The sequence below is a fragment of the Pyrus communis genome, chromosome 6, assembly GCF_963583255.1.
Source record: "Pyrus communis chromosome 6, drPyrComm1.1, whole genome shotgun sequence".
Taxonomy (NCBI): domain Eukaryota; kingdom Viridiplantae; phylum Streptophyta; class Magnoliopsida; order Rosales; family Rosaceae; genus Pyrus; species Pyrus communis.
Genome location: NC_084808.1, coordinates 18,588,467 through 18,615,943, shown reverse-complemented (window position 1 = coordinate 18,615,943; position 27,477 = coordinate 18,588,467). Strand labels below are relative to the sequence as shown.

The 27,477-nt window shown below is 37.7% G+C and overlaps 3 protein-coding genes across 4 annotated transcripts; 2 read left to right on the top strand and 1 right to left on the bottom strand.

Moving 5' to 3' along the window:
• The first annotated feature begins 3,153 nt into the window (after positions 1–3,153).
• Positions 3,154–3,825, top strand: LOC137736163 (NDR1/HIN1-like protein 10). The gene has a single exon (XM_068475488.1). It carries the CDS (start codon positions 3,154–3,156, stop codon positions 3,823–3,825), a length of 672 nt encoding a protein of 223 aa, XP_068331589.1.
• A 2,123-nt stretch (positions 3,826–5,948) lies between these two features.
• LOC137736505 (BTB/POZ and MATH domain-containing protein 2-like) lies at positions 5,949–9,607 on the top strand. Its single transcript, XM_068475768.1, has 4 exons — positions 5,949–6,691; positions 7,207–7,555; positions 8,442–8,721; positions 9,075–9,607. Exons 1-4 carry the CDS (start codon positions 6,270–6,272, stop codon positions 9,254–9,256), a joined length of 1,233 nt encoding a protein of 410 aa, XP_068331869.1. The 5' UTR covers positions 5,949–6,269; the 3' UTR covers positions 9,257–9,607.
• A 559-nt stretch (positions 9,608–10,166) lies between these two features.
• LOC137736504 (mitogen-activated protein kinase 15-like) lies at positions 10,167–16,193 on the bottom strand. Of its 2 annotated transcripts, none has more exons than XM_068475766.1 (10): positions 15,490–16,193; positions 14,200–14,608; positions 13,906–14,063; positions 13,729–13,788; positions 12,801–12,950; positions 12,524–12,679; positions 12,230–12,441; positions 11,375–11,476; positions 11,098–11,258; positions 10,167–10,957 (listed from the first exon to the last, which is right to left on the bottom strand). In XM_068475766.1, the coding sequence occupies exons 1-10, from the start codon at positions 15,511–15,513 to the stop codon at positions 10,665–10,667; spliced, it is 1,725 nt and encodes a 574-aa protein (XP_068331867.1). In that variant the 5' UTR covers positions 15,514–16,193; the 3' UTR covers positions 10,167–10,664. The 2 variants fall into 2 exon arrangements, with proteins under 2 accessions (XP_068331867.1, XP_068331868.1); XM_068475767.1 differs by having other exon boundaries at positions 13,936–14,063.
• Between the last annotated feature and the right edge of the window lie 11,284 nt (positions 16,194–27,477).

The following is a 27,477-nucleotide window of genomic DNA, read 5'->3' as shown; positions in this document are numbered from 1 at the left end:
ATTATTACTATTTTTCCTATAACCCATGTTCTTATAGAATATCTGATGGATGACGATCTGATATTTAGAACACTTCTTTATAGTATAGATGATGGATGACTTTATACTATGAAGTTGATTTTCAATATATGTATGTTCACTGGTTTTGTACTTACCTAGTGGTCCTTTCCGCTACGGGACGTAGGGATATGTCCGGTCCTTCCCGGGCGACGATTTGGTGTTGGCATAAGGCCTGGAGTGTGTTTTCCTTTAACTGTCTGCTCAGAGACGGGGAGCCGGCAAGGGGCCTGAAGTGCATTTTCCTCTGACTGTCTGCTCAGAGACGGGGAGCCGGCATGGGGCCTGAAGTGTTATATCGGACATTCACTAGTGATTACTATTTTATGCGATTTATGATTTGAGACATTGCACGACATGCTAGATTTCGGAAAACCTATGTTTCTTATTATATATGTGTTTTCATAAAACCTGGGGGTTAGTACGTTGATAACTGTTTTACTATTATTGTACATATAAACTTGGTCCACTCACCTTTGTTTTGCGCCCCCTTCAGGACCTAGGAACGAGGATTACGACTTGAGCTACGAGGCGTTCCCCTACCAGTGATTTGTGTCGTATTCGCTCCGCTTCACCATATTTTGTAATAGCACTTCTTGATTTTAGTTCTGCTGGTACTCTGTATTAGACTTATGCTCTGGACGTGCTGTGTGTTTACCTAATTTCAATATTTAGAAGTTGAACTTTTATTCGTGTTTTTAGTCTTTATTGCGTACTTTAGTTTATTTCTTAGTTTTTGTTTAAATTAAATGGCTTTCATCACCCTTCGGGTGACGGCCAGCACGTGACCATCTCGATGTCCCTAGGACCTCGGGGTCGGGGCGTGTCACACTGCCTACTTGGTTACTGCAAGGAATGGCTCTGCTTGGTTAATCTGCAATAGGGGCCACTTCCTGTTTGGTTACTTATGTAGGCTTCGGACGAACTGCGTCACTCTAGCCCTAGTTTTTAGCGTTTCCGTGAACTATAGTTTTGAGAACCTTGTGTTTTGATTTAGAAACACCGTTGGATGTTTGGGTGCCTCATTTGGAGATTTCAAAGACTTGATATTGATTTCTTACAAATGAATTATATTCGAGGTTTATAAACTGTGATTTATGGCTGGTTTTATTATTATTATCACATACTTTGCATTATTGTCACTCACACGAGCTTCGCAGCTTATCCGGGTTGTTGTTTGCCTAATGCACCATTCCGATGGTGTAGGCACTGATCATACAGGTGACAAGTCTGAGTAGATTCCGAGAGGTCCGTAGGTGGGGGTAGCGGTGCAGTTATCGGAGACTTAGAGCGTTAGGGTTACCCTTTATCCTCTCTTGTACTTTATTTTTTGGGACTTTCTTTTGAGCACCTCGGACTTGATCCTAGTCTAGGGAGGGTTGTGTTTCTTGTTGGAGTGTACATAGCCACCCTCATAATTATTTTGGGTTATTTGTTAAAGTATTTCATTTTGTAACTTATGACATATTCAATGAACGTTACTTCCTCTTGTCACATGTCGATTCTTGACGTATGTCGAGATCTGGGCATGACATAAATAACTATTTAACCTACTAATGCTATAGCTCTACTAAAATAATAACGATAATAACTAGTCTTTGTTGAAATATCCCACATTGGGTAGAGACAGAGAAAAAGAAGAAACTAAATATCCTAACCCCACTCCAACTAATACATAGACTTTTTATGATAAAATCTTACACCTGAAAGAAGTAGCAAAACTACAATGAGTGCATTGGATGCAAGGAGTTTTAGTTTTTCCTCCCTTTTTTTTTTTTTTCTTTTTTTCTATCGGCCTCCACCCCCAACTAGCTCATCTCATGCCAATCTCCCCTTTATAGGAACAACTATTTTTTCCTTGATTCCTCTTATCTTTTTTCTTCTCGAGCTCAAAAGAAAATCTCGATTAAACACAATACCTAAGTTAATCTTTTATGATTTATTGAGCCTAGTGTTAATCTCATTTTGAATATACTAAGTAAGAGTGTACAACTTGCTATGCTTTCATTAAGGATTGTCAAATTCATTTTCCACTTTTGACAAAAGATCTCCTCTATTCTTGTTTGCCGTGTGTTTAACTCATAATCTTGGTGTATAATACGACCTTTCAGAAGTATGATAACAAATCATGCACAATATAAAATGAAAGTATGATTAACTTCTAGACGCTTATTTACTATGACCCTAACAATAACAAAGCATTTTTCTATTAAGTGGGGTCGGCTATATGAATCCTAAAAAGCCATTCCACTCGGTTCTGTGAAATGTCTTTCGTTAGATCCAAGTATTCTAAGTCCTTTTTTAGAGTCTCTTCTAAAGTCTTCCTAGGTCTTCCTCTACCCCTTTGGCCATGAACCTCTGTTCCTTAATCGCATCTTCTAACCGGAGCATTAGTAGGCCTTCGTTTCACATGTCCAAACCACCATAACCGATTTTCTCTCATCCTTCCTTCAATTTTGGCTACTCCTACTTTACCTCGGATATCTTCATTCATAATCTTATCATTTCTCATGCGCCCACACATTCAATGAAGCATTCTCATCTTCACTACACCAATTTTATGTACATCTTGATGCTTCACTGCCCAACATTCCGTGCCATAAAGCATTGCTGACCTTATTGTCATCCTATAAAATTTTCCCGCTTATTTACTATGACCCCATTGTTATAAAATTCTGACTCCATCACCAATTGTGCAGGTGGTAATTAATAAGTTGGTGACAATATCAGTATTGTTGAAAGTGGGCCCTTGACTCGTCTCTTTGATAATTTGACAGTCTCTCCCATATGCTTACGCGTGTAAGAAATTAGTTTTTTTATGTTAAAATCATGTTTTTTCGGTTTTTAATATAAAAAACTGATTTATATTTTCTTGTTAAAGAATTGCTCAAAAAAGGAAATGAAGCCACACGTAAACCACCCACTACGCGTATTAGAATTGTCTTTGTAATACCTAGTCCTACCACGCGTATTAGAAATGTCTCTGTAAGTCGTCTGTGTGTGTGTGTATATATTAACGCCCAGCCTCGTTTCTCATGATTCAGTCCAGTTTTCGCAACAGTGCCCTCTTTATTCTCTCTATCATATATCTTAGCCATGGGAGTAGCCATGTCTGCAACTTATACTCCCATATCTACAGCTAAAAGCTCAGACGACTGCGAGAATCCCGATTCCGTACCCATTTCTGCAACTAAAAGCACTCTGTTATCAGCGTGCGATAAAATATTTTGGGTCTTGATGCTTGCTCTTTTTCTCATAGCTTTTGCTCTTCTCATTGGGCTCAGGGTGTCGTCCGAAATAAGTAGTTCGGGGTACAAATGCCCCGACTTCACCGTCAACGGCGCTCATCTCACCCAGTTCGATTACACCGAGAGCAACCGTACTCTCTCCTACAACCTCGCCCTCAACATCACCCTCACAAACTCTAAGAAGAAACTCTTCCTCGGGTTGATTGACGTCAAAGTCAGTGCATACTATCAAGACAAGAGAATTGGGCAGGTGACTTTGATGGATCGGTCGATGTCGTTGACACCCAAGAACACAACCGTTTTTCAGAATGTAATCGTTCAAGGGCACGATATGTTGTTCGAGCAATATCAATCTGTGACCCGCCCTGCAGCAGCTGAGCTTTATAGTATCGACGTGGTCATTGCTTTCCAGGACATGTATACCGTTCAGCGGGGTGAGGTCATCTACAATCTGAGGCTTCCTTTGAGTTCCAATGGAACATATTGGGATGCTGACAAGACTACAAACTGCTCCATGTAAGAGAGAGGCCAATATCAAATTAATTCAAGTAAACAAGCATTAGATGAGAAATTTGTTGTTTGAAATTAAAAATTGGCTAAGTCTCATTTCTTTTTTTGAACACCAAGTCTCATTTCTGGTTCCTGTAGAAGCTGTTGTTCAGTTTTGGCTCCGGTGTCGTTAATTGTCTCAATGTAAGTCCTTATAGTTTAGCAAACGATGCAATTCAAAGATATTTTAATGAAATGTGCCACTACAGGCATGGGCATTCTAGTCATTTCAAGAAAATTTAGAACGCCTTCATCTCCTTTTGGCATGTTTAATAAATTGGAGAACAATAAGGAAGAGTTGAACAAACTAACAGGTGGCCATGTGGCTAGGAGGAGAATTGAAGGTATTAGACGCGCAAACCACCCATGTGAGATCAGAATGCTTTATTCTATAAGGCTATAAGGCTATTGTAGGGACATAAAATATTCGGACTAACAGGAATACGTCATGTGTACAACTTATCAAATATAATTATTCTATCCTTAACAACATACTTAGTCAAACTCTAATAGGCCACATTCTCTACGAAGGCCTTAAAAGTCCACAATCAAGGCCCCCATGCCCAATTCATCGTCAACGGTCCAACTCGATCGCCATGCGACATACACAGATTACCCTCATATGCAATAGGTTTGCCTATCCTTATCTTAGCAGAGCAAGACTATCTGAAGCATATTCTCGAAATCTCAAGAATATTCCTCCATCGGTTTGCATACTAGATAACACTCTGTCAACAGGTTCAAAGAATCTAGACACTAAGGTTAACTCCTCAATTCTCTTTAAATAGCCAAGGCAGCCACTTTATTTTGGTAATTAAGAACTCTCACCACGCCCTTATTGCTTCCTACAATTTCTCTGACTTAAGCATCGAAAACCCTTTGGATAATACCACCCCGGTGTTGGTCCAACTCTGTTTGTCTCTTTTCTTTGTGTGTGTATGTTTTCGAAAATTCAATCCTGGGGGAAAATTTGCTCCCATTTGTGACTTAATTTGTTTTCTAATTATTGGTATTTGTTCAAGGAAGAATTTGCTCCCATGGATGCTTTATATCAGACCATACAAGTAGTATTTCCATGTTTCCCTTGCCTACTTTGTGTTCTCAATATATATAGCTTTGTTTAGCTACTAGCAAGATAACCAGAAAAGAATTGTGGCTTTGTTTAGAGTTTTTGCTGGGTTGATGTGGATGTTGTGCAATTGCATAGGATATGTTAGAGAGATTAAACTTATAGATAAAATTTTGTAAACTAAATGATATGAAAATTACTGATTGAATTATTACTTAATCATTGATAAACGTGATCATTCCTATTGGTGACAAATCATTTTATTTGTAAATTTTGTCTACAAATTTACAAATGGACGGAAAATGTTAAATGTCCTTGAGTTGCATCATTTACTAAATTACAAGGACTTAGAGACATTGAAACCAGTGACCCAAAATGAACTTCAACTAAACCATTACAGGACCAAACTTGAGATTTGACCTTAAAATTACTTTCCAAATTTATTTCTACATCAGAAACAAATTACTGATTTGTTTGGATGTGCTTTTAAAATGATTGAAAGTGTTTTTAGAGAAAATGTTTTTGAATTCCAGAAATATTTAAGTGTTTTTCTAAAAGAAGCACCAATTTTGTGTTTCTTCCGGGAAACACTTTAAGTGCTATTCATAGATTTACTAACATATTTACTAAGAATTGTTTCCAAAAATATTTTCATCAAAAAGGCTTTCAGTCATTTTAAAAGCATATCCACATTCTTCTTTCAAAAATTAAAATAAAAATGCTAAAGAGACTTTTTCAAAAGTAAAACTCTGCATTTTAACGCAATATTTTATAATGTGGGCACAAAAATTAAAATTAAATTGTGAAGTAATATATAGTTTATAGAGAGTCCCGCTCTCATAGAGTCTCATTAGGATTTCTCAAATTAAAAAGTATTTCCCACATGAGAAAATGAGTGTTAATGTTATTCTGATTGTTATATCTTTTAATTGCTTATTTTATTGACATATTTAATTGCTTAATCAATGTTATTCTGATTGTTATATGTTGTCGTCTTGTTTCCTTAAAAGTAAGAACTCGAAGCTCATTCCAACCTTATAAAAACCATTACCCCCACTCAATCAGAATCAAAATATTAATCTCACCACGGTCACCCCATCCACCGCCAACCCACCACGAACCCACATCGCCGCCGCCCGCCAATTCTGTTCTCGAGCTCCAACCCTTCCGATCCTCAAGTTTGGACCACCAACTCCAACCCCAAAACCCCCCAATTTTACATTCCAACACTGTTCAATCAAAACCCTAATTCCAAATACAATCCAACCCCTTTAACAATTTCCCTCCCTGAGAAACCCCAGAACATCAAAATCGATCCTTTTCGCGCCACCGGCCAGTAATTGTTAATGGACAGAATCGGGGTCCGCAATGAAGCTTTAAAACACAGCTCGTCCCCACCGCCGCTGGCTCCGCCGGTTACGTGCTCGACGTCGTGCACGGAGACCGTAAATGGGTGCCACGAGTTTAAGATCAGTGGGTACTCCCTTGCCAAGGGTATGGGAATCGGTAAGTACGTCGCCTCCGATTCGTTTGTGGTGGGTGGGTACACGTGGGCTATATATTTCTACCCGGATGGCAAGAGCGTTGAGGACCACGCCGGGTATGTGTCGGTGTTCATAGCTCTGGCCAGCGAGGGCACCGACGTCAGGGCGTTGTTCGAATTGACGCTTTTGGATCAGAGCGAGAGGCAACGGCACAAGGTGCATAGCCATTTTCTGAGGATGCTCGATGGCGGTCCTTATACGCTTAAATACCGTGGAAGCATGTGGTATGCATTGTGAATTACTCTTTCGATGTATAATTTTGTTTAAGTTGTATGTATATATGTCTGTATTGGATTCTGATTGCATATTGTGTGTTTAAAAGTGCGAAAATTTTCCTTGAATTGGTTAAACGAATGATGTTGTAGGTTTGAAGTTTAACCATTTTAGTTCGACTTCCGCCACAAACTTAAAGCTCCTTGAATGCAATTCGGAGATAAAATACCTCATAAATTTTGTTTAAATGTAAAGAAAGTAAAAGACCAAACAGTATTATCTTCTCTTATATGGTCTCGTCTGACAACTGGATAACCACTTAAAAGTTTTGGCCATTGTTTGCAGAGTGTATTATGTACTTCATGTTTTGGCAAAGCTGTCATTAGCATTGCTAGTGAGCATTGCAAAACACCGTAATTGTTTGGGCCTGGATTTCCGCAAATAAATATAGCGTATACGACATAAATTGTTGCCTGTAATGCTGTGGGTGAAAAACATAACTGGGTTCAACTTTTGGATGTTGCAGGGGTTATAAACGCTTCTACAAAAGAAGTCTTTTAGAGGGATCGGACTACCTTAAAGATGATTGCCTTATAATAAAATGTCGTGTTGGTGTTGTTAAGACGAATACAGAAGGACCTAAAACATACAATATAGCAGAACCACCTTCCAATATCGGCCAGCATTTTGGTAAGCTTTTAGAAAGTGGGAAGTTGACTGATGTAAGTTTCAAAGTTGACGAAGAAGTATTTGCTGCCCACAAAGTGGTGCTCGCAGCACGCTCGCCTGTGTTCAAGGCACAACTTTTTGGTCCATTAAAAGATAAAAACACTGATTTCATAATAGTTGAAGACATTGAAGCTCCCGCATTTAAGGTACTCTTGCTCTCTCTGTATGAAGGCTTCTCTTCCGCTGCACGTTTTGTTCCCCCCAGCAAAAGCGTTAATAGGTGTATAACTGTTAAAATGAATGGGGAATATGCTTTGATTTTCGTTTTTGACGCATATGGCTGAGAAATCAGTTTCAAACTTTAGCAGAAGTTTGATTGTCCCAAAGAAAGTGTTCATGTTATGGTATGAAGCAGGACATTTCTATAGGAAGCACAAACTAGGAGATCATATACATGAATTTTTTTCTGCCTTTATCACCAATTTAGTAAAGCTGTTCATGCTTTTTTATGACTTTATTTTGTTGTTTATATGGATTGGTGGGTGTGCTTAGGGATAAATACTCTCTTCTTCAATTCAAATTACAATCTTAAATCATATAGTAACAGATGATAAGGGAGATGTCATTTTTGTTTATTAGCTTTATATTTTGACTGCAGACTTCAATGTGTACAAGAGAATTAGTTTCATTGTCGCTGATTATACATGGTACCTATATTGCAGCTCTTTTTTGTTCTAAAATGTGAGTTTTTATTTGCTGAAGGATAAGAAGTTCATAGTAATGCAACCTTCAAGTGTGTATCTGATGCAGCTTGGTGTTTTGTTTTTGCATTATGGCATTGTTCAACTATGAAACACATGTATTAACTTAATTCAAATATTTAATGGAAACGTATCTACCAAGTATTTCATTGTGTTACTTCTGTCTTTGTTATTTTACTGCATATTTAGCATTAGCATTGACAATGCCCTGTTCCCTCTTCAATACATCTTTTATGCACAGAAGACGGTTGCTAACAGTTTGATTGATTTCCGCTATTCTAGTAAAGGGAACATATGAGTTTGATTGATTTCTTGTTTTGGATTTCTGCAGGTATTACTTCACTTCATCTACTGGGATTCTCTACCAGACTTGCAAGAGCTTGTGGGGCTGCTAAATTCAAGCTGGGCGTCTACAGTAATGGCCCAACACCTTCTGGCAGCGGCTGATCGCTATGCCCTTGAGAGGCTCAAACTGATGTGTGAGGCTAAACTTTGCGAAAATGTTGCCATAAATAATGTTGCAACAACGTTAGCCTTGGCTGAGCAACACCAATGTGAACAACTTAGAGCTGTATGCCTCAAGTTTATTGCAGTGCCCGAAAATTTAAGAGGTAAACTTTTTTCTTTAACCGATTTGTTCTGACTGTTAATATTTCTAGACAGCTATTTTTTAAAATAGAAAAATTGTCCATTGTTGGTCACCCAGTGTTCCTCGATTCTTCAATATCTTCTTTTTTCGTTCAAATATGAGTGAACTTCTCATGCATATTGGGGAGGGGACTTCCATTTTGTGGTGGTTTGGGTTTGGTTTTGAATTAAAGAGGCTTCACTTGTTGGTTGGAAAATGAGAACTCTCAGGCATATATTTTTCTTTTCATTTACTCTAATAATGCAGATTGAATGTCTGTGTTGCTGTCTGTTGAATAACTTTATATTGACAAGAAGGCTGGTAAATTGTTTTCAGCTGTGATTGAAACTGAAGGATTTAACTACTTGAGGGAAAGCTGCCCTTCAGTCATCACCGAGCTACTGCGTTACGTTGCAAGTAGTGGTGATCATTCTTTTGTTACTTCTGGGTATGGGAAAGGGAACTTATTAGACGGCACTGATGGGAATGGAAGGCGAGTTAAGGCAAGGTTGTATTGATTTGGAAAATAAGCAATTAGAAGAATAAAATAAAAACAAGAGCTTTCTACGATGCATATTTTGTACTGCACTGGCTAATTCTTCGAAAAGAAGGATTAGTGGTTAGTTGGTTTTTTGTTTGTTTGTAATATCTTGTGTTGTCGAGGATCTGTTGGTGATGTAGTTTGTAAACCTCGGATGATGGCTGGCTGTAGTATGTGTGCATTTTTTCTTGGTCCAGATTGGAGTTGTCGTTTTTATAGATGATGAAAAATGGCAGCATCTTTACTATTATCACTTTTTGTGCTCTGTCATCCCTCTCGTGTGATTGAATATGTAGAATTTACGAAGTTATGTCATTCGATTTCGTCAGCTTTGATACTATATATATTGACATGTTGATTGTTTTATGAGGATTCATCGCGCATGTTTTGCTTGAGGAGATCAAAGTTTAATAAATTTAGATACAAGTGAGGTTTTCTTAGCGCGTCCCGACTCCCAGAATTTCAGACTGCTGAAAATTAAGAATCGATTTATGGCTCGTTTGGTGACAGATTTTTTTCATTTTTTCCTTCACCATGCCATGAGCATTGAAAGTTATCCAACAATTTGATGATTATCGAGTCCTCGACACCAAACAAGCCCTTAGCATAAACTGAATCAAAATGATTTTCACTGATAACGAAAGGAAAATGATTTTCACACACCATTATGACGGACTTAGATGCATAGGTGCATGCATGAAGGTAGATAAATGAAGTCTGGATCAGACTGGATCAGAACATAAAATTGAAAGCGGTTGTATTTCACTGTACCATTCATGCACGAAGCACCCAACCCAATTAACAAAGCAAAACAAGTTTAAATTTGCCAGTAAAAGTACCACAAAATCAAACCAGTTAACCCCCACAGATTTCCAAACATGTTCAATAAAAGGAGGGTGAGAGAGATCATTATTTCAAGTAGAAAACAATACAAGGTGAATCTACAAACATTGACGTTACGCCAGAAGGTATGAAACGAAAAATTACAACAGTTACTATGGTAAAAAAAGGACAGATGAAAAGAACCAGGTAAGTCGATGCATAGCTTGGCATTTCTTCGTTCCAAGTTGTCACGTGCCCCTTCACGTCTTTGTTCTGATTCGAATCAGAGAGTAGCGGAATCATGAAGACAGATCATACAACCCCTTCACTTTCAATTGGTGATAAAAGTACAATTGTTCGCTAAACTTCCTCTGGTGGAGATTGAAAGGGCTCAATCTTTTTCACGCAGATGTGGCATTCTCCGGAACTGGTATTCGAATCACTTAAATTGATGAAGTTTCAATTAGTGATGGATCAATCCTGGTTAGCATGCGGTGGATAACAGCTCCATCTAACATTTGTCATGGCTATATTGGATTCCACCATATAAACCCGCCAAAGAGTCAGTACCATTGGCTACCAGTTCCACCCTGAGCAGCAGCAACTTTCCTTGGTATGTATTGAGGAGGCTTTGGCTGCAGCCCGTTGGAACCTTCAACACCTTCACATTCTCCCCTCTCATTTTTACAGGGCAGATTTCTTCTCGGATATGAAGCTGCACTTGCAGCAGGGTATTGAGCCGGAGAACCTGGATTCCTCACCACCCTTCTCTGCTCAAGAGCCTCTGCTGTAGCTGCTGTGCCGCAATTATTAAAGCGTAATACCGACCCCACAACTTTCCCAGGCCTTGCAGCTCCTGCATCAAAAAGCAGCATTACAAGTTTAAAAAAAAAAAGTAAAGTGACTAATGGGAACAAAATAAATATTGCAAGTGCATCTAGAGGGCGAAAAACCAGACACCCTGTTAACAACATTTATTTGTAATCATGTCTGCACCTTGGATGGTATGAGGAACTTGAATTGGGAGCCTTGTCGTAGGGACCCCACTGCTCCTGTCCGTCTGTGGTTTCTCAGCTTCTTTGATGCAGCATCTTGAGAGGTCATCTGTGACATCAGTTGAATGCTGTACCTGGTTATCTGAATATGAAACACATGCCCTACAAGCACAAAATTTAGTCAATCACCAGATTTCGAATCAGATTGCGAGCAATTCGATAAGAATACTAATAGAATTCACAGGTGATGCTTAGAAAACAGGAGCTACAAGGGATACCTGGGTAGCGATGCATGTGTTCTTTCAGGTGCAACAGCTGTTGTGCCATTTCCGTAGTGCTCCTCAAGATAAGTGAATTGCTTCTTGAAATGGTCAACAGCACTGTATTGAGAAAGCAAGTATATTAAAAATTAAGATAAACCTTTCTCCTTTGAAGAGCAATAAGGCTCGCAAATCGGAGGAAACTTGGTTTGCATGCTCTCCTGGGGGTTTGCATGTTATTCATCCACCAAATTTGACATTCAAGGTTTAGATTCCAAATCAAATACTTGATTACATGAAATAGACCTAATATCTGTTAACACTCTGTCTACTAACATTATAAAGCCATAGTTCTTGCCTTTTCAAGATTGTAAGACGTGCATATCTATCTTACTTGTATACCGATTCCTGTACCTTATATACCTCCCACCTCGATAGCAAACTGTGAAGGCTCCTGAGAGTGACAGTTCACCTCACTACACTAGGAAACCCTAAGAGGCTTAAAGTAGTGCATTTGAGTTTTCTTTGTTTATACGCTTCAGATGCAATATCACAGAATCATTCTTATGGAAGCCTGGCACAGTGCTAAAGTTTGATCAGATCATCATGACGTTAGCATGAGAAATCATCTGCTTCACTGGGAAGAGCAGTCAGGGTTTTATTTCGAGGTGCTTCAACTTTTCACAACTCAGAGTAACAGTTCCATTAAAACACCGACAATGTTGACCAGACATTTTTATGTTATGAGATGCAGAAAGTTGACCAGACAATGAACATCTACATGATTATAACTACAAAAGACTCTTGTAAGAGAAATGTATGAGTAGGCTATTTTAAACTAGGTTGATAAGATAAAATTTAGGATGAGAATACCTTGGATACATGAAGCCAGTTGGCTCAGATCCTTCTAAGTACTCCTTCAACATCTTTGGATGGTATTCAAGAGTCTCACGGTAAATGAGCTCCCTTACATCTTCCTTGGTTATCCTTCGCCTCTCAAATTCAAATTCCATCTTGGTAACAGGCTGAGCAGAAGGTTCTCTCTCCACCTTTGCCAAACCCTTAAAATAGGGATCAGCAAGAGCCTAAACGAAGCAGAAGAATATCTCCATTAGCAGAATTTTATACATAGTAAAATGTAATGAAAAATTTGCATTTAACATTTACCTCTTCAGCAGTCGGTCTATCCTTTGGTTCAAATGCCAACATTCTTTCTAATAAACGAAGAGCAAGTGGGTCTGCATTAGGGAACTTCTGGGAGAAAGGAATTTGCTTCTTCTTTCGCATACTGCTCAAGTATCTGCGCGCCTTCTCATTGCGTACCTGTTTGATAAAATTTAGAGTTAGACTCAGAAAACAGTAACTCAGACAATGAAATGTACACAAAATAACATATAGCCAGGATTTGTTAATACTGTAAATAAATTTATTACAGGAAACTGACCCTGGCAATTGCATCGGCAGATGGTGTTCCCAATAGTTCAGTCATCAGATCCAATTGATGGACAACGTTTTTGCCAGGAAATAGAGGCTTTCCAGTTAAGAGCTCCGCAAAAATGCATCCTATGCTCCATATATCTATTGCAGGTGTATACTGAAAATAAAAAACAGAGTGTCAATAGACTGAAAGTCACACCTGGAAAAGGAAGCAGTAAAACGAACACATTCATTGCAGTAGACTGAGATGGCTATGATTGGTGACTGCATGACTAACTTAAAACGGTTACTGTTCAATGCCATATAAGAAGTATACGTACTCCCAATATCTAATAGTTGGCAATATTAACCTCACAAACAATGGAAGGCCAACCAAAGAAAGATTTTCATAGAAGATAGTGAAGGTATGGCTCATTCTAATATTATATTGTATAAAATTATTAACAATCTGTCAAACGGCACCCATTATAGGAAGGGTTACAGATGCAGTATTGTTTTCCAGGCAAAGCCTTTGTTAGCAAAAGGGTTAACAATATAGGATTGCCAGTGCATGCCAAAATTAATTAATTAATTTCTCTTCCAACAGAAGAAAAAATACCAATATAGGATTGCTAATGCATATTAGGTCGGAGCTGAGTTCCTTGTAGGCTACAAACCATGACAATAGATTAAATAAAATGTCCTAAATCTACTGAAAGTAAGTTAAGGAGAAAAGGGCAGATGGTGGGATCACTGTTCACCGCAAAATTAGAAGTGAATCGGAGAAAATAAGAGATGAAGAAGCATTACATGCAATGGGGCAATAACACACACACAAAAAGAATCAGTTGGAAACTTTTTAAAGAATCATTATAGCACACGGAGCTACAACTACAATACCAGATAAAAAGATCAAACTGCATCCAAAATAATGAAAGGGATAATCACTCTTGCACCTTTGAGAAAAATGATCCACACAATTCAGGGGCCCTGTACCATCTTGTGGCAACATAGTCCTGCATAGATAAGAGAAAGTTATAGATAAAACCTGAACAACTTACATTTGCAGAAAACATTGAAATCTGATGCCAAGTGGAAATTGAAACTCACAAGTTATTAAATGAGAAACTTACTGTCCAAAATATAGTGGTAGGAGTACTTACTGTCCAAAATATAGCGGTAGGAGTATCACTGAAAGCTACTCTTGCAAGACCAAAGTCACAGATCTTGAGCTTGCAGTCAGCATTTGCTAAGATATTTTTGGGTTTTAGATCCCGGTGAAAGACATTTGCTACAAAAACCAATATATAAAGAAAATCAGAACTAGTATTGTCAGGATCCAATTGAGTTTGAGGTAAAAAGAATCTGCAGTAATGCTAAATCTTGTAAGAAACTGCGAACAAGGTCATTACAAAGTATGAAACTACCTGTGTGTATGTACTTCATGCCTCGAAGAAGCTGATAAAGAAAGAACTGATAATGTTCTGGTGTTAAATCGTCATTTGCTTTAATAACCTGGTGTAAATCAGATTCCATAAGTTCAAAGACAACATATATGTCTTTGAATTCCCTTCTGGATGGTGGTAACAAGATGTGCTTGATCTCCACAATGTCAGGATGACGTAGGAGCCTAAGAAGTTTAATCTCGCGAAGAATGCGGGTGGCATCCGATACGTGTTCAAAGATATCATTTATTTTCTTTATCGCAACCTTTTCTCCAGTATGTGTATCATATGCGGAGCAAACAACACCATAGCTTCCTTTACCAATGACTTCCTCTATTTTATACCTACTACCCTCACCATATTCTGTGAAGAAGTCCACATCTGCAGATGACTGTATGATCATAAACATACCATTTCATCAACCCAAAACCATAAGATAGGTCAGTATGCAACTGAAATGATGCACAAATGGAAACAGTTGGTCTGTACCCTCGACAACACTACAATGTTAAACGAGACCAAAAACACCGAATAATTCGCATTTGCAAATCTAAGTAGAAGATGATGAAAGAATGTTTGGAATTATTTCCCTCATCAAGCATAACTGAAATGCAAAGAAAATCATGCCAATCCACCCTAGTATATGTCACAGTAAGAGCATCATGGAGCCAAGTATGAACACCCACTAGTTATATTCTTGAAATATTTCCCTGTATATTTTGACTGAAGACTACTAGTGTTTATCATTATACAGGAGGTAAACAGCAACAAATGTAAACAGAAGATTTGTAAATGATACTGAGTATTAATTAGTTGAGTAAAACAGAGATGCACATGTTAAGCATAAAAGCAATTTATGCAATGTCTTGTATTTCAGTTTGATTAACCTTTAGTCCATGAATTACCCATAAAATGTTTTACAATACAAAATGAAGACTGAGCAACAACAGCTTCATATGACAAATACATTAAAGTCGGCCTTTTCCCGGACAGAAAAATGCACAGAAGAAAATGGCATAGAACTGAGACATCAAACATGGCACACTGTTCAGTCCATATATAAAAATAATAACATAATACAGCAGAAAAATATACTAAACATGGACCACAAAGTAATTAACAATTATCATGAATAAATTAACAAATGCAATAGCAAATCTTCCAATAAAATCGTCAATAACTACCAACATGAACATACGATTGCAAACATCAAAAGGACATCAGAAACGTTTTGCATTTTTGCAGGAATACATCAGAAGTAATTGAATTTACCTTTTTCCTTTGATCAGACTGCATCTTAGCAACAAAGCATCCAAAGGGTTTCTAAGCAGCAATCCAACAGGTGCATCTAACACTTGAGTTTAAAAAAAAAACCAGACCCGGATCAAAAAAAGCAGCAAAAAGATAACCAAAATCCCACTTAAATCGAAACACCCAAATGACCAAATCTCCAAAATATCACCAAACTAATGATCAAAATCTGAAACCCAATACAATACTGAAAAAATCCAATTCCAATTCGGATGTTGTGAGAACAAAGCAAAGAGCTTTGGTCCAAAAAGAGACAGCTAAAATGGTTTAGCGGAAGTATCCAATTTAGTTGGAAACAAATATTTTACAGATTAAGTGTGACTTCTGCTAAGCAATCCAGCGGAAATAACTAACTTTGGAGGATCTTAAGAAGGCGGTAATCTCTAACGTTTTCCAGATAATATATATATTAAAAAAAAAAAAGGATTATTTTGGAGAAAAAGGTAATGGGTTCTTCCAGAGCAGAGGAGAAGTGCTTTTGGATTAAGCAGAATTGGGAGTTGAAGAAGTGGCAAATATGTGCAGATTGGACTGGAAATTTCTGAGTGGAAGTGCTTCTGGATCTCGAAGAGAAAGGGGAGAGAGAACCGCAGAACAGCGTACTCCAAGTCGGAGCCTTTGGAGCGAAGAGATAAAGGGACAGAGAAGAACAGTAAAATATTACTAAACTGCGGAAACAGCTAATGTTTAAAGATGGCAATTAAACTGTATTTGTGGTAAAATGACCTCTTTGCCATTCAGTTTGGGCTTTCTTTTTTATTTTTTGGTTTACCAAGATAATTATAGCATTTGCCTCTCAAACATAAGGAGGAGGAATATTTTATGACGTTAACATGAGAACTAACGTTGACTGTGAAGTGATAGAAAATTTATGGAGAGTCGCACTTTTAGGGAGCCCCCATAAATTGATGATATGTTTAATTGCTTGGAATGAGGGAATCATGTTGAGAAAGAAAATAAGATATGTTACGGGGATCAATCAACCTATATGAATTCTGCCTTTTTAAGTATCGATTGAAGATTTATAGTTTAAATTGAAATCATTTCAGTAACCATTTCTAGTAAACATGAAAATATTCATTTCTAGCAAACATATTGAATTTGATTATATAATTCGTGATAACAAATATAAAACTTGAAATGAGATAGTTGTTATCATATAAGGACTTGGATCCTCTCCTGAGCTAATGGAGAGGATCCTCCTCATCAATCATCGTTTATCCAACGACTACAATCATTATAATTTAAAAGGGATTCCCCTGTTTGTAGCCATTGGATAAAAATTCAACGGTCCACGATGATTAATGAGGAGGATCCTCTCCATTAACTCAGGATCCAAATCCATCATATATTTCGTAATTCATGTATAAATTTGATTATTTTATAAAAATATTGTCAAATAATACTTTCTTTTGAACGTTTGAGTCCTTAAATGATTAAATTAAGCAATTAAACTGAAAACTCAAAATGAAATAGATATGTTTCTACACTACTTAATTCAGGAGGTAGCTGATACCTAACTTCATTAAAGAAACAAATTTTGAAGAGGGCGGATGAGGATCCTCACATCATAGTCGTTCATCGTACCTTGTATGGTCAATTTTCGTTAGATATTATTTGTGTTTAATTTTAAATAGTAAAATTTAAAATAATTTATGATTGCACGATGTACGATAAACGATTAAGATGTGAGGATTTCTAAGATCCTCACAAATTAATCCGGATGTAACAAATTTTAGGATAAAAATATAAATTACATAACAATTTATTCAAAATTCACTTCTCATTTCTTGTTTTTTCATGCACAGAAAAATTAAGATAATGCCACCGTTTTATATTTTATTTTAATACATTACCAATTTTTATTTTAGAAAAGGGACATGAAGGACGTGTTTCAGAGGTTCATTTATGCAACAAAACTTGTCATGTAATTAATTGTATATTATGTCTATTTAGTGACAGATGTATACTGGGATGAAGGTGATCCTAAAATCATCAAAAGTCTGAAAAATATACATGTAAAGGTTTTTCAAGACTCTTTGAATATTCGGTATGCGTCTTTTTTGTGTCTATCAAATATTTGATATAATGTCTACTAAGCATAATTTGACAAATTGCGTCAATAGCACTGGACAGATTTCGATATCACTATTCAGATTGCTTAGATATATACCGATATTTGATGTACGCAACAAAATTTGACTAACAATAACAAACCCACAAAATGTTTGATGAACTTTCTCAGTGAATACTTACAATTGAAGATACACAAAAATCTCCCCTCGATCTTACAAGTCTATTTTTCATGGCTTTCATCTTAAAAGGTATTAACCGGATTATAATCAGTACTTTGAAGGAGAACGTTCACAATGATATCAGGAGGGTTCTCCTTTCAAACTTTGTAACAAACCAATAGATAAAGAAAAAGTGTGCACAAAATTAAACCAGGATCCTTGCCGGATCCATTCCCTAGGGATCACGCAATCGTGTCTGTTCATCGTATATCATGCGATCATAAATTATTTAAAATTTAAAATTTAAATATAAATAGTACCTAACGAAAATTGACCACACGATATACGATAAACGGACACGATTGCGTGATCCCTAGAGAATGGATCTGGCGAAGATCCTGGTTCCACAAAATTAACGCTCGTTACTTAGGCTTAGCCTAACCGTCATTAAGGTTTCATTTACAAATCGACAAGATTTTGGACGTTTTGGATTATAAATCAATAAAAAAAATTATTATTGGCATTTGAAAAATCTTATTGTGTATTATTCTTCATAATTTTATTTTTCGTTTTATATATATAAATTTTGAAGTGCATAATAATAATTTTAGAATGCCAGTAACAATTCCTTAAAAAATGATTGATCTTTTTGGTTTTTTGGTAAAAAAAATTATTGATCTTTTGATAAGTAGACCTCTTATTTTGGTAAAAGAAATTAAGAGGTAATTACCGTACTAATAGTAATATAACATTAATTTGCATTAACCAGGTAGGCGGGCCAGGTGCATGTGCGCATCACATGGGATCTCCAAAGCATAATCTTTTATAATCATGAATTTGGATCTCCAAACTACTTTATCTTCAGTTCTGTATTATGCTTTTCTTTTTCATCATTGGACAGCCCGGCCATATAAAATTAAATCAGAAATTAACACTTTGGTTTTGTTTCATAATTGGTAACCGATCGAACTCTGGCTGGACTTAAACAACTAACAAATCACATATTAAACTACAAAAATAATTTCAATGCATTTAATTTTCTTGTACAATCAAAAAATCTGATTTTCTTAGGCTTTTTTTTTTTCCTTTCTCATTTCTCATTTTTGAATTCATTTTCAGTGATGTGGGTATGCGATGAAGTTTCAAACATACTCCCAATTTATGGAAAAATAGACGGCATTAATGATAAGGACCACTGGTGCAACACATTGTTAAGTTCGAGGAGTAAAGAAACTAATATCAGAGTTCAAGGATTAAAATTTAACTAGAGGTAAAGTTCAGAGATCATTACTACAAGTAAGCCTTATAAATAATATTACTTCTCTAAAATATACTAAAGAAGAAATAAGAGAATTTTAAACCGCGATACGGTGGGTTGAACATAAATAAAGATTGCAATCCATCACTCGCTAAAGCTGAATTATTGACTTAAGTATATGGGTTGAGATGAGTGTTTGAACACGCGAAGTTGTGGGTTAAAAAAAAAAAAAAAAAGAAGTTCTAGTCACCAGACAATCCACAGCTTACAGATAAAAAAGCAATTGATAAGAGGATTTAAGGTACTCCAAACTACCTGCGTCTTCCCAAGTAACGATAAAACACTTCAGCATTGATGGTTCCAGTCACTTGACATGCTCCAAGAACCACCCCAACAAATCTTGATGAGCCTCCTCAGCCGCCTTGACAGCCGCCTCGTCTTCATCGTCATACCTCAATGTCCACCCGTGTGCCACCTTCGGGAATATCTTCACATGGCTTTTAATCTGTGATTCCATTACACAGACAGTCACTTATAAGGAGTCTGCATTGATCAAAATCAATATCAATGAAGGAGTATTCCTACCTCAGGTTTTGCAGTTAAAACCTCTTCAAATTGTTTGATGACTTCGGGTGGATACATCTCATCAATCTCAGCTCCGAGTACAGAAATCGGAACCTTAACCGCTGAAAGTAGTACCGGGAACAGATCAATAATCCGACACACAATACTATCGTTATTTCTTGAAAGAATTGTAATGCCACATTTTGTTTCTCTTCCTCTAAAATCTCCATACTCGAAACAATAATTAGAGTGCTATATTTAGACCATTTAAATGTGTAGAAAATTTTCACTGCCAAAATCCCCCACAACCATTTTTTCATACCGTGCAGCCATGAGATGTGGCGGCCAGGGCTGCGCAGGCGTCGCGCAACACAGGTTTGTTGTCGTTTTTAAATTTTGCTGTGGGAACAGAGAGAAGTGGGTGTGGAGAAACATTTTGGCTGTAAATACAGAAAACGTACCCTTGATATCATCCAGAGTGACAGATGAAGGATGACACAGAACAGCAGCTTGGATAAAGTCATGCTTCGCAAGATCAACGACACCCTTGGCTAAGAACAGCACAAATAATTCAAATGTCATATGAAACAACCTATGCCGTAACGAATTGAGCAGGAAAATGAGCACTTACTGGTATGAGACATTGTTAAACTGGAAGAGTACTAATGAACCAGTAAACAGATATACATAACGGAGAGCAGGAAAATGAACTCACCGCCCCAACAGAAGCCTGCAGCACCAATTGCAGAAACACCTTTACTTCTTAAAGCTTCAATGACCAGTTTTGCATCTTCGATTGTTTTTTCCTATCGACATGAAAACAAGAGCTCATAAGCTAAGTTTCAGCAGCATTCGTGCACTAGACAATTCCATATCAAATTTTAAAACACCAATATATAAGGTCCTTGGACTTTTTGCCACAATAGTCGAGAGGCGGAAACATCCTATAGTTCAAGACCATATGAAGCCCAAAACAACAACACTGGGACTGCCAAGCTGAAATGAAAATGTCTCCCAAGGTCTAAATAAATTCACGAATCACATACATACAGATACTTGTGAAAGGACTTATATTACAAACAACCAAAATATTTAGAGATCTGCATCAAAACAAAAGAACCAACCGGCGCATGAGCGTTTTGAAAATGGAAGAAGGAAAAAATGCACTGAGAATGAAGAAATGCTGCTATTCTCTCTGCAAGTTACAGAGGAACCTTTTCTTTCTTTTGTAAAGTATATTTTCCACACTGCACACACAATCGTGCAAAAGGGAATAACTCTGTTAACAAGGCTTAGCTGGATACACACACCAACAATACAATCTCAGCCTTACACTTGTCATAATCTAAGACTAAGTGAATACACAATTAGAAACAAGGCTTATTTACTTTAACTTTACTTAGCTCACAGCTTATACACTAATACTCCCCTTTAAGCTTTGAGCAGATATAACTCCAAGTTTGTCCCTGAGATAGTTGAATCTGTCCTTTGGTAATGCCTTGGTGAAAATGTCTGCCACTTGTTCTTTGGTAGGACAGTAAACCAAGTCAATTATCCCTTGCTGCAAGGCATCCTTGATGAAGTGATATCTCCTGTCAATGTGTTTTGTCTTCTGGTGAAACACAGGGTTCTTGGATATTGAGATTGCAGATGTGTTATCACACTGCAGAGGAGTTGCCTCAGCTTGTAATTCTCCAAAATCTTCAAGAACAAACCTGATCCATATAGCTTGAGATGTTGCTTCGGCAGCACTTATATATTCAGCCTCTGCTGTGGATAGTGCAACACAATTTTGTTTCACAGAAGCCCATGAGAACACTCCACTGCCAAAAGAAAACGCATAGCCTGAGGTACTCTTGCTGTCATCTATTGATCCTCCCCAATCACTATCACAGAAACCAACCAAAACTGCCTTCTTGCCTTTCATATAATGCAAACCATAGTCCAGTGTTCCCTTGATATATCTGAGCACTCTCTTAGCTATCCCATAGTGCTTGTTAGAAGGGCCATGCATATATCTAGCTAACAAACTAGCTGCATACATCACATCTGGTCTTGTAGCAGTAAGATACAATAAACTGCCTACAAGTTTTCTGTATTTCTCTTCATCTGCTGCACCACTTCCATCTTCTTTACTTAACTTTTCAGTAGCCACAAGAGGAATAGAGACAGATTTACATTCTTTCAATCCGAATTTATCCAACAGAGAAGAGGCATACTTCTTTTGATGAATGAAGATGCTAGATTCTGTTTGAATCACCCCCATCCCCAGAAAATGGTGAAGAAGACCCAAGTCTGACATCTCATACTTCTCCTTCATATCATCTTTGAACTCATCCAGCATATCTTGATTGTTTCCAGTATACACAATATCATCCACATATATGGAAACTATTAGTATATCCTTTTCTCCCCTTGTCTTAGTGTAGAGAGTTGCTTCACTTAAGCTTTTCTCAAACCCACACTTAGCAAAATAGCTGTCAATCTCTCCATACCAGGCCCTAGGTGCCTGTTTCAAGCCATAAAGAGCCTTGTGCAGCTTGTAAACCTTATCTTCCTTGCCACTAATCACAAACCCTTCAGGTTGATCAACATATACTTCTTCCTGCAATATTCCATTTAAGAAAGCAGACTTAACGTCTAATTGAAATAGCTTCCAGCTTCTGTGTGCAGCAAGTGCAATTAGTGTTCTGATGGTGTCCAATCGGGCAACTGGAGCAAACGTCTCATTGTAATCAAGTCCTGGTTTCTGCACATATCCTTTAGCAACCAGCCTTGCCTTGTTCTTTTGTACTGAGCCATCCAAATTTAGTTTGGTTTTGAACACCCATTTCACACCAATAACCTGCTTATCACTTGGTCTGTCTACAAGCTTCCAAGTCTCATTTTTCTCAATCATGGACAATTCTTCTTTCATAGCTTTTATCCAAGCTTTATCTTGTGCAGCTTCCTCATACTTCTATGGCTCCACAATACAAAGATTGCATTGTGCTAGAATATCACTGATATTTCTCCATTTAACTGGTGTATGGTCATATGGACTAGTGATCTCAACAGTTTCAGAGACATCTCTATCTTGTTCTTCCATTTGATTACTGTCTACTATTTCTGTCACTTCTTGTAGACTGAAATCATTCATAGTCCTATACTGATCTTGAATGTTAGTTATTACAATAGACTTCTCTGAATTCTCCTTCCAATTCCAAGACATAGTTTCATCGAAGACCACATCCCTTGATAGAATTAGCTTCCTTGAACATGGATCAAATACTTTGTACCCTTTCTCACAAGTTGCATAACCCACAAACACACCTTTGACAGACTTTGCATCAAGCTTTTGTCTTCTTTCAGCTGGTACATGAACATAACAGAGTGATCCAAACACCTTTAAGTGACCAATTCCTGGTTTTCTCCCACTATAGGCTTCAAAAGGAGTCATGTTCTCAAGAGCTTTTGTAGGCGATCTGTTCAGAATATAAACAGCTGTATGTACAGCTTCTGCCCACAGAAAGTATGGCATGCTCTTATCATGAAGCATTGCCTTAGCCATCTCTACAACTGTTCTATTCTTTCTCTCCACTACTCCATTTTGCTGTGGAGTATAAGCAATGGATAACTGTCTTTGTATGCCTTCAAATTCCAACAACTTGCTGAATTCAGTTGAGAGAAATTCTCCCCCTCTGTCACTTCTTAGACATTTCACTTTAAATCCACATTGTAACTCCACCATTGTTTTGAACTTTCTAAAACAGATTAGTGCCTCAGACTTATGTCGTAGGAAATAAACCCATGACATTCTTGTGTGATCATCAATAAACAACATGAAATATTTATTCCCTGCAATTGATTCATTATTCATGGGACCACACAAATCTGTGTGTATCAATTCTAGAGGATTCTTGGCTCTCCAAGCTTGTCCTTTTGGAAACCAATCTCTGTGTTGTTTTCCCATTTGACATCCTGCACACACACCATCAACATTTTCAAGGTGCGGAAGACCATGCACCATTTCTTTTTCTCTAAGCTGCTTGAGACTTCTAAGATTTAGGTGTCCTAGTCTCTTGTGCCAAGTCCAGGTACATTCAGCTACACTAGTTTTCAATGCAACTTGATCAGTTTGCATTAAAAACAAAGGGTAGCACCTATTACTTTTCATCTTAACCTTGATAACCAGACAATCAAGTGAAGGACCATCAAAGATACAACACTCTCCTCCACCAAATAGCAAATAATATCCATGTTCGTCCATCTGTCCCACACTCAACAGATTTTCCTTCAAACCAGGTAGAAACATGACTTCCTTGATGCATTTACTACCAGAATTTGTATCAATCATAAGTGAACCTATTCCAGCAACATCTACCAGATTTCCAGTAGGCATTTGTACCTTTCCAGTGACATTTGTCCTTACATCCCTAAGTAGCTCAGCATTTCCAGTCATGTGGTTACTACAACCACTGTCAATGTACCAGTTTTCATTCACCTTGACCTCAGTAATTGCACTGTTAGCATAAAACAGATTACCTGTCACTTCTGCCTGATTAGCACAGTTTGCCTTCTGAACAACCTTGCCTGCTGTGCATTCTCTAGCCCAATGTCCAAACCTATCACAGTTGTGACATTTGGATTGCCCCTTGTATCGACATTCTCCAAAGTGAAACTTAGAGCACACTTTACACTGTGGTTTAACTATATCTTGCTTCACATACCCAGAAGAGTTTGAGTTCTGTGTAGGATTAGTGAATGACCTCTGTTGAAACTTAGGCTTAGATTCCCATTTCTTTCCCTTCGAATTCAAGTGCTTATAGGATTTGAATGTACCAGATTGAGCATTTCCACTGGTTTGTCCTTTTGAACTCACAGAGAATGAGGCAAAAGCCTTTTCAGTGACATCAACATTATGCAAATCAAATCGTTGTTCTACAGTTTCTAAGCACTTGGTATTTTCAATAACTAGACATATGGGATCATATGGTTTACTGAGACTAATGAGCACTTTCTGTACAAGCCTTTCATTAGACAGATTCTCACCAAACGTTTTCATCTAATTGATCAATTCATTTAGCCTAGTAAGATACCCAGACAGAGTTTCATCATCATGCATCCTAGCATACTCAAATTCACGTCTCAGATTTTGTAGTTTCACAGATCTTACCTGATCACCACCATGGTACTCACCATATAACAGATCCCATGCCATCTTCGCAGAGTCTGCATTGGCTATTCTAGGGAATATCTGATCTGAGACTGCGTTCTGAATAATACCCAGAGCTTTTGCATCTTGCATATATGCTGCAACCATTTTCTCATCGTCTTCTTCTTCCTCTGAGCTTCCTTCAGCCTTCTTCTTCTTCTTTGTTTCTGAGATCGTAATCCCTTTTTCAACTAATTTCCATAACCCATGAGATTTGAAGATCGTCACCATCTTGATTCTCCAGAACTCGTAGTTCTCACCGGAGAAGATCGGAGTTCTAACCTCAGAACTTCCAGGTCCAGCCATCTTCGAGCTTTGATGATGCGAATACAAATCGAAATCGAGTTTTGTAAATTTCCAGCAACGTCACCCAACCCGGAACGAGTTCGAGTGTAGCTCGATTGGTTTTACGCCCAGATCTCAAACAATCGATCCTGGCTCTGAGGCCATGTTAGCGTTTTGAAAATGGAAGAAGGAAAAAATGCACTGAGAATGAAGAAATGCTGCTATTCTCTCTGCAAGTTACAGAGGAACCTTTTCTTTCTTTTGTAAAGTATATTTTCCACACTGCACACACAATCGTGCAAAAGGGAATAACTCTGTTAACAAGGCTTAGCTGGATACACACACCAACAATACAATCTCAGCCTTACACTTGTCATAATCTAAGACTAAGTGAATACACAATTAGAAACAAGGCTTATTTACTTTAACTTTACTTAGCTCACAGCTTATACACTAATAGTACGGTCCCAATTAAAAGGGTCTCCGTTCAAGAAGTCTGGGAGCACAACAATGAACCCAGCAGCTGCAATTTTGTCTGCAAGCTTCCTTTTGAAGAGAAGGGCAGGTCGCATTAGTTAAACGTATATGACAATGTGACAATCTCGCAAAATTAATAGTGATACAGGTGAAAACCACAACCGTTCTTCTAAACAACAACTTCTGGTGTTGGAAACTAGAAGGGCCCGACCAACTGTCATTTACAATTGTACAGAGCTGACACTAAAAAATGGAAACGAGAAGAGAAGGGCAGGTGGCATTAGTTAAACGTATATGACAATCTTACGAAATTAATAGTGATACAGGTGAAATCCACAACTGTTCTTCAAAACAAGAACTTCTGGTGTTGGAAACTAGAAGGACCAACTATCATATCTCGACAGCGTCACGAAAAGGGCATCAGAACAGGTATTTGATATAAAATCCGATTCAAAATCTAGTTACATTAGACCTATTATAGCCTTATTTTTTTATTTATTTTTTTTCCCTTGAGGATTAATGTAACTTTGAGTATTTAATTTCAAAAGTGTTCTCCAAGTCATCCAAGAAAAAGCGACTCGAAAGAACTTATCTGCCAAGCTATTCAAAACAAATGAATTAACAGTAGAAAACAGATGTGGGAATGAGTCATACCTAGCCTTTGGAGCTTCATATCCTGCATGGCCAAACAAAATGTAACATTAACAGGTGGTTTTCTGATAGAACAGCAATGCAATCAACTGTATAGCAGAGACATGGTTTGAAGGATCGAATATCAATTACGCTATTCGAATTCCCAATTGGAAGCAAACTGGGAAAGAAAGAACAACAATCATGCAAAAACAGAAGAAAGAAATAACAGAAACTGGGGAACAAGTAAATAGTTGATCAATTAATCAAACATATGCACAAAGCCAAAAGGAAAAGGAAAATGTAAAAACTGATTCCTCCATCAATTAATCAAACATATGCAAGAGTGTCAAAGATTTTAGAGAGCCTATTACTAACACACCGTAACACAGATAGTAAGATAGACAAGACCTCGATGTAGTTAGATATACAACCACCAATATATATAGGTTACATTAATTTTGTCAATTTTCCGACTTGAGATTCTTGCACCCATTAATTTACACAAGCTAAAAACACACACAGACAACTCAAGCTCACAAACTCAAATCATAACCTGAACAAAAAACGCAAACTTTAGAAACAAGTAAAAAAAAAAGACTTTTGGAGTGGTGGGTAAAATACCAAAAGCGTCATGGACGAGAAGAACTGAAAGCCTGGAGTCAGGGGAGCCGGTGACATAGGAATCGAAACCGCCTAGCTTTTCGACGTGGCCGGAGCCGCTGGACGGGTTCAGGGCTGGTGGGTTTGAGCAGCACTCAGAGCTTGCCATTATTTCTTTGCTTTTTTTTCTTCTCTGAATTCACAAACACAAACACACTCTGTCACTCTTTGATTGAGCTAGCACAGCTGATGCTATATTTATAGGGGGGGAATTATTTACTGGTAAATAAAAAGTTTGGAAATTTGGACATGGTGAGTAGATTTATCGGAATTTGACATTAGGTACTTAATCATTTATTCAATTCTTTATTTTTTTAGATTCCAAGGCCATGGCTCTCCACCAAGACACTCGACTGACTATTGTCTTTATTTTTTAGATGACGGAAGGAATGACCTAAAGCCTAACGCCAAAAGTTCGGGCGAATACGTAATAGCCGCAGTCCAAGACTCCAAGGCCGTGGCACTCCACCAAGACACTCGACTGACTATTGTCTTTATTTTTTTGATGACGGAAGGAATGACCTAAAGCCTAACGCCAAAAGTTCGGGCGAATACGTAATAGCCGCGGTCCAAGACTCCAAGGCCGTGGCACTCCAAGACAGACTGAGTATTGTTCATCTTGAGAGTTACTCGCATTTCGCAAC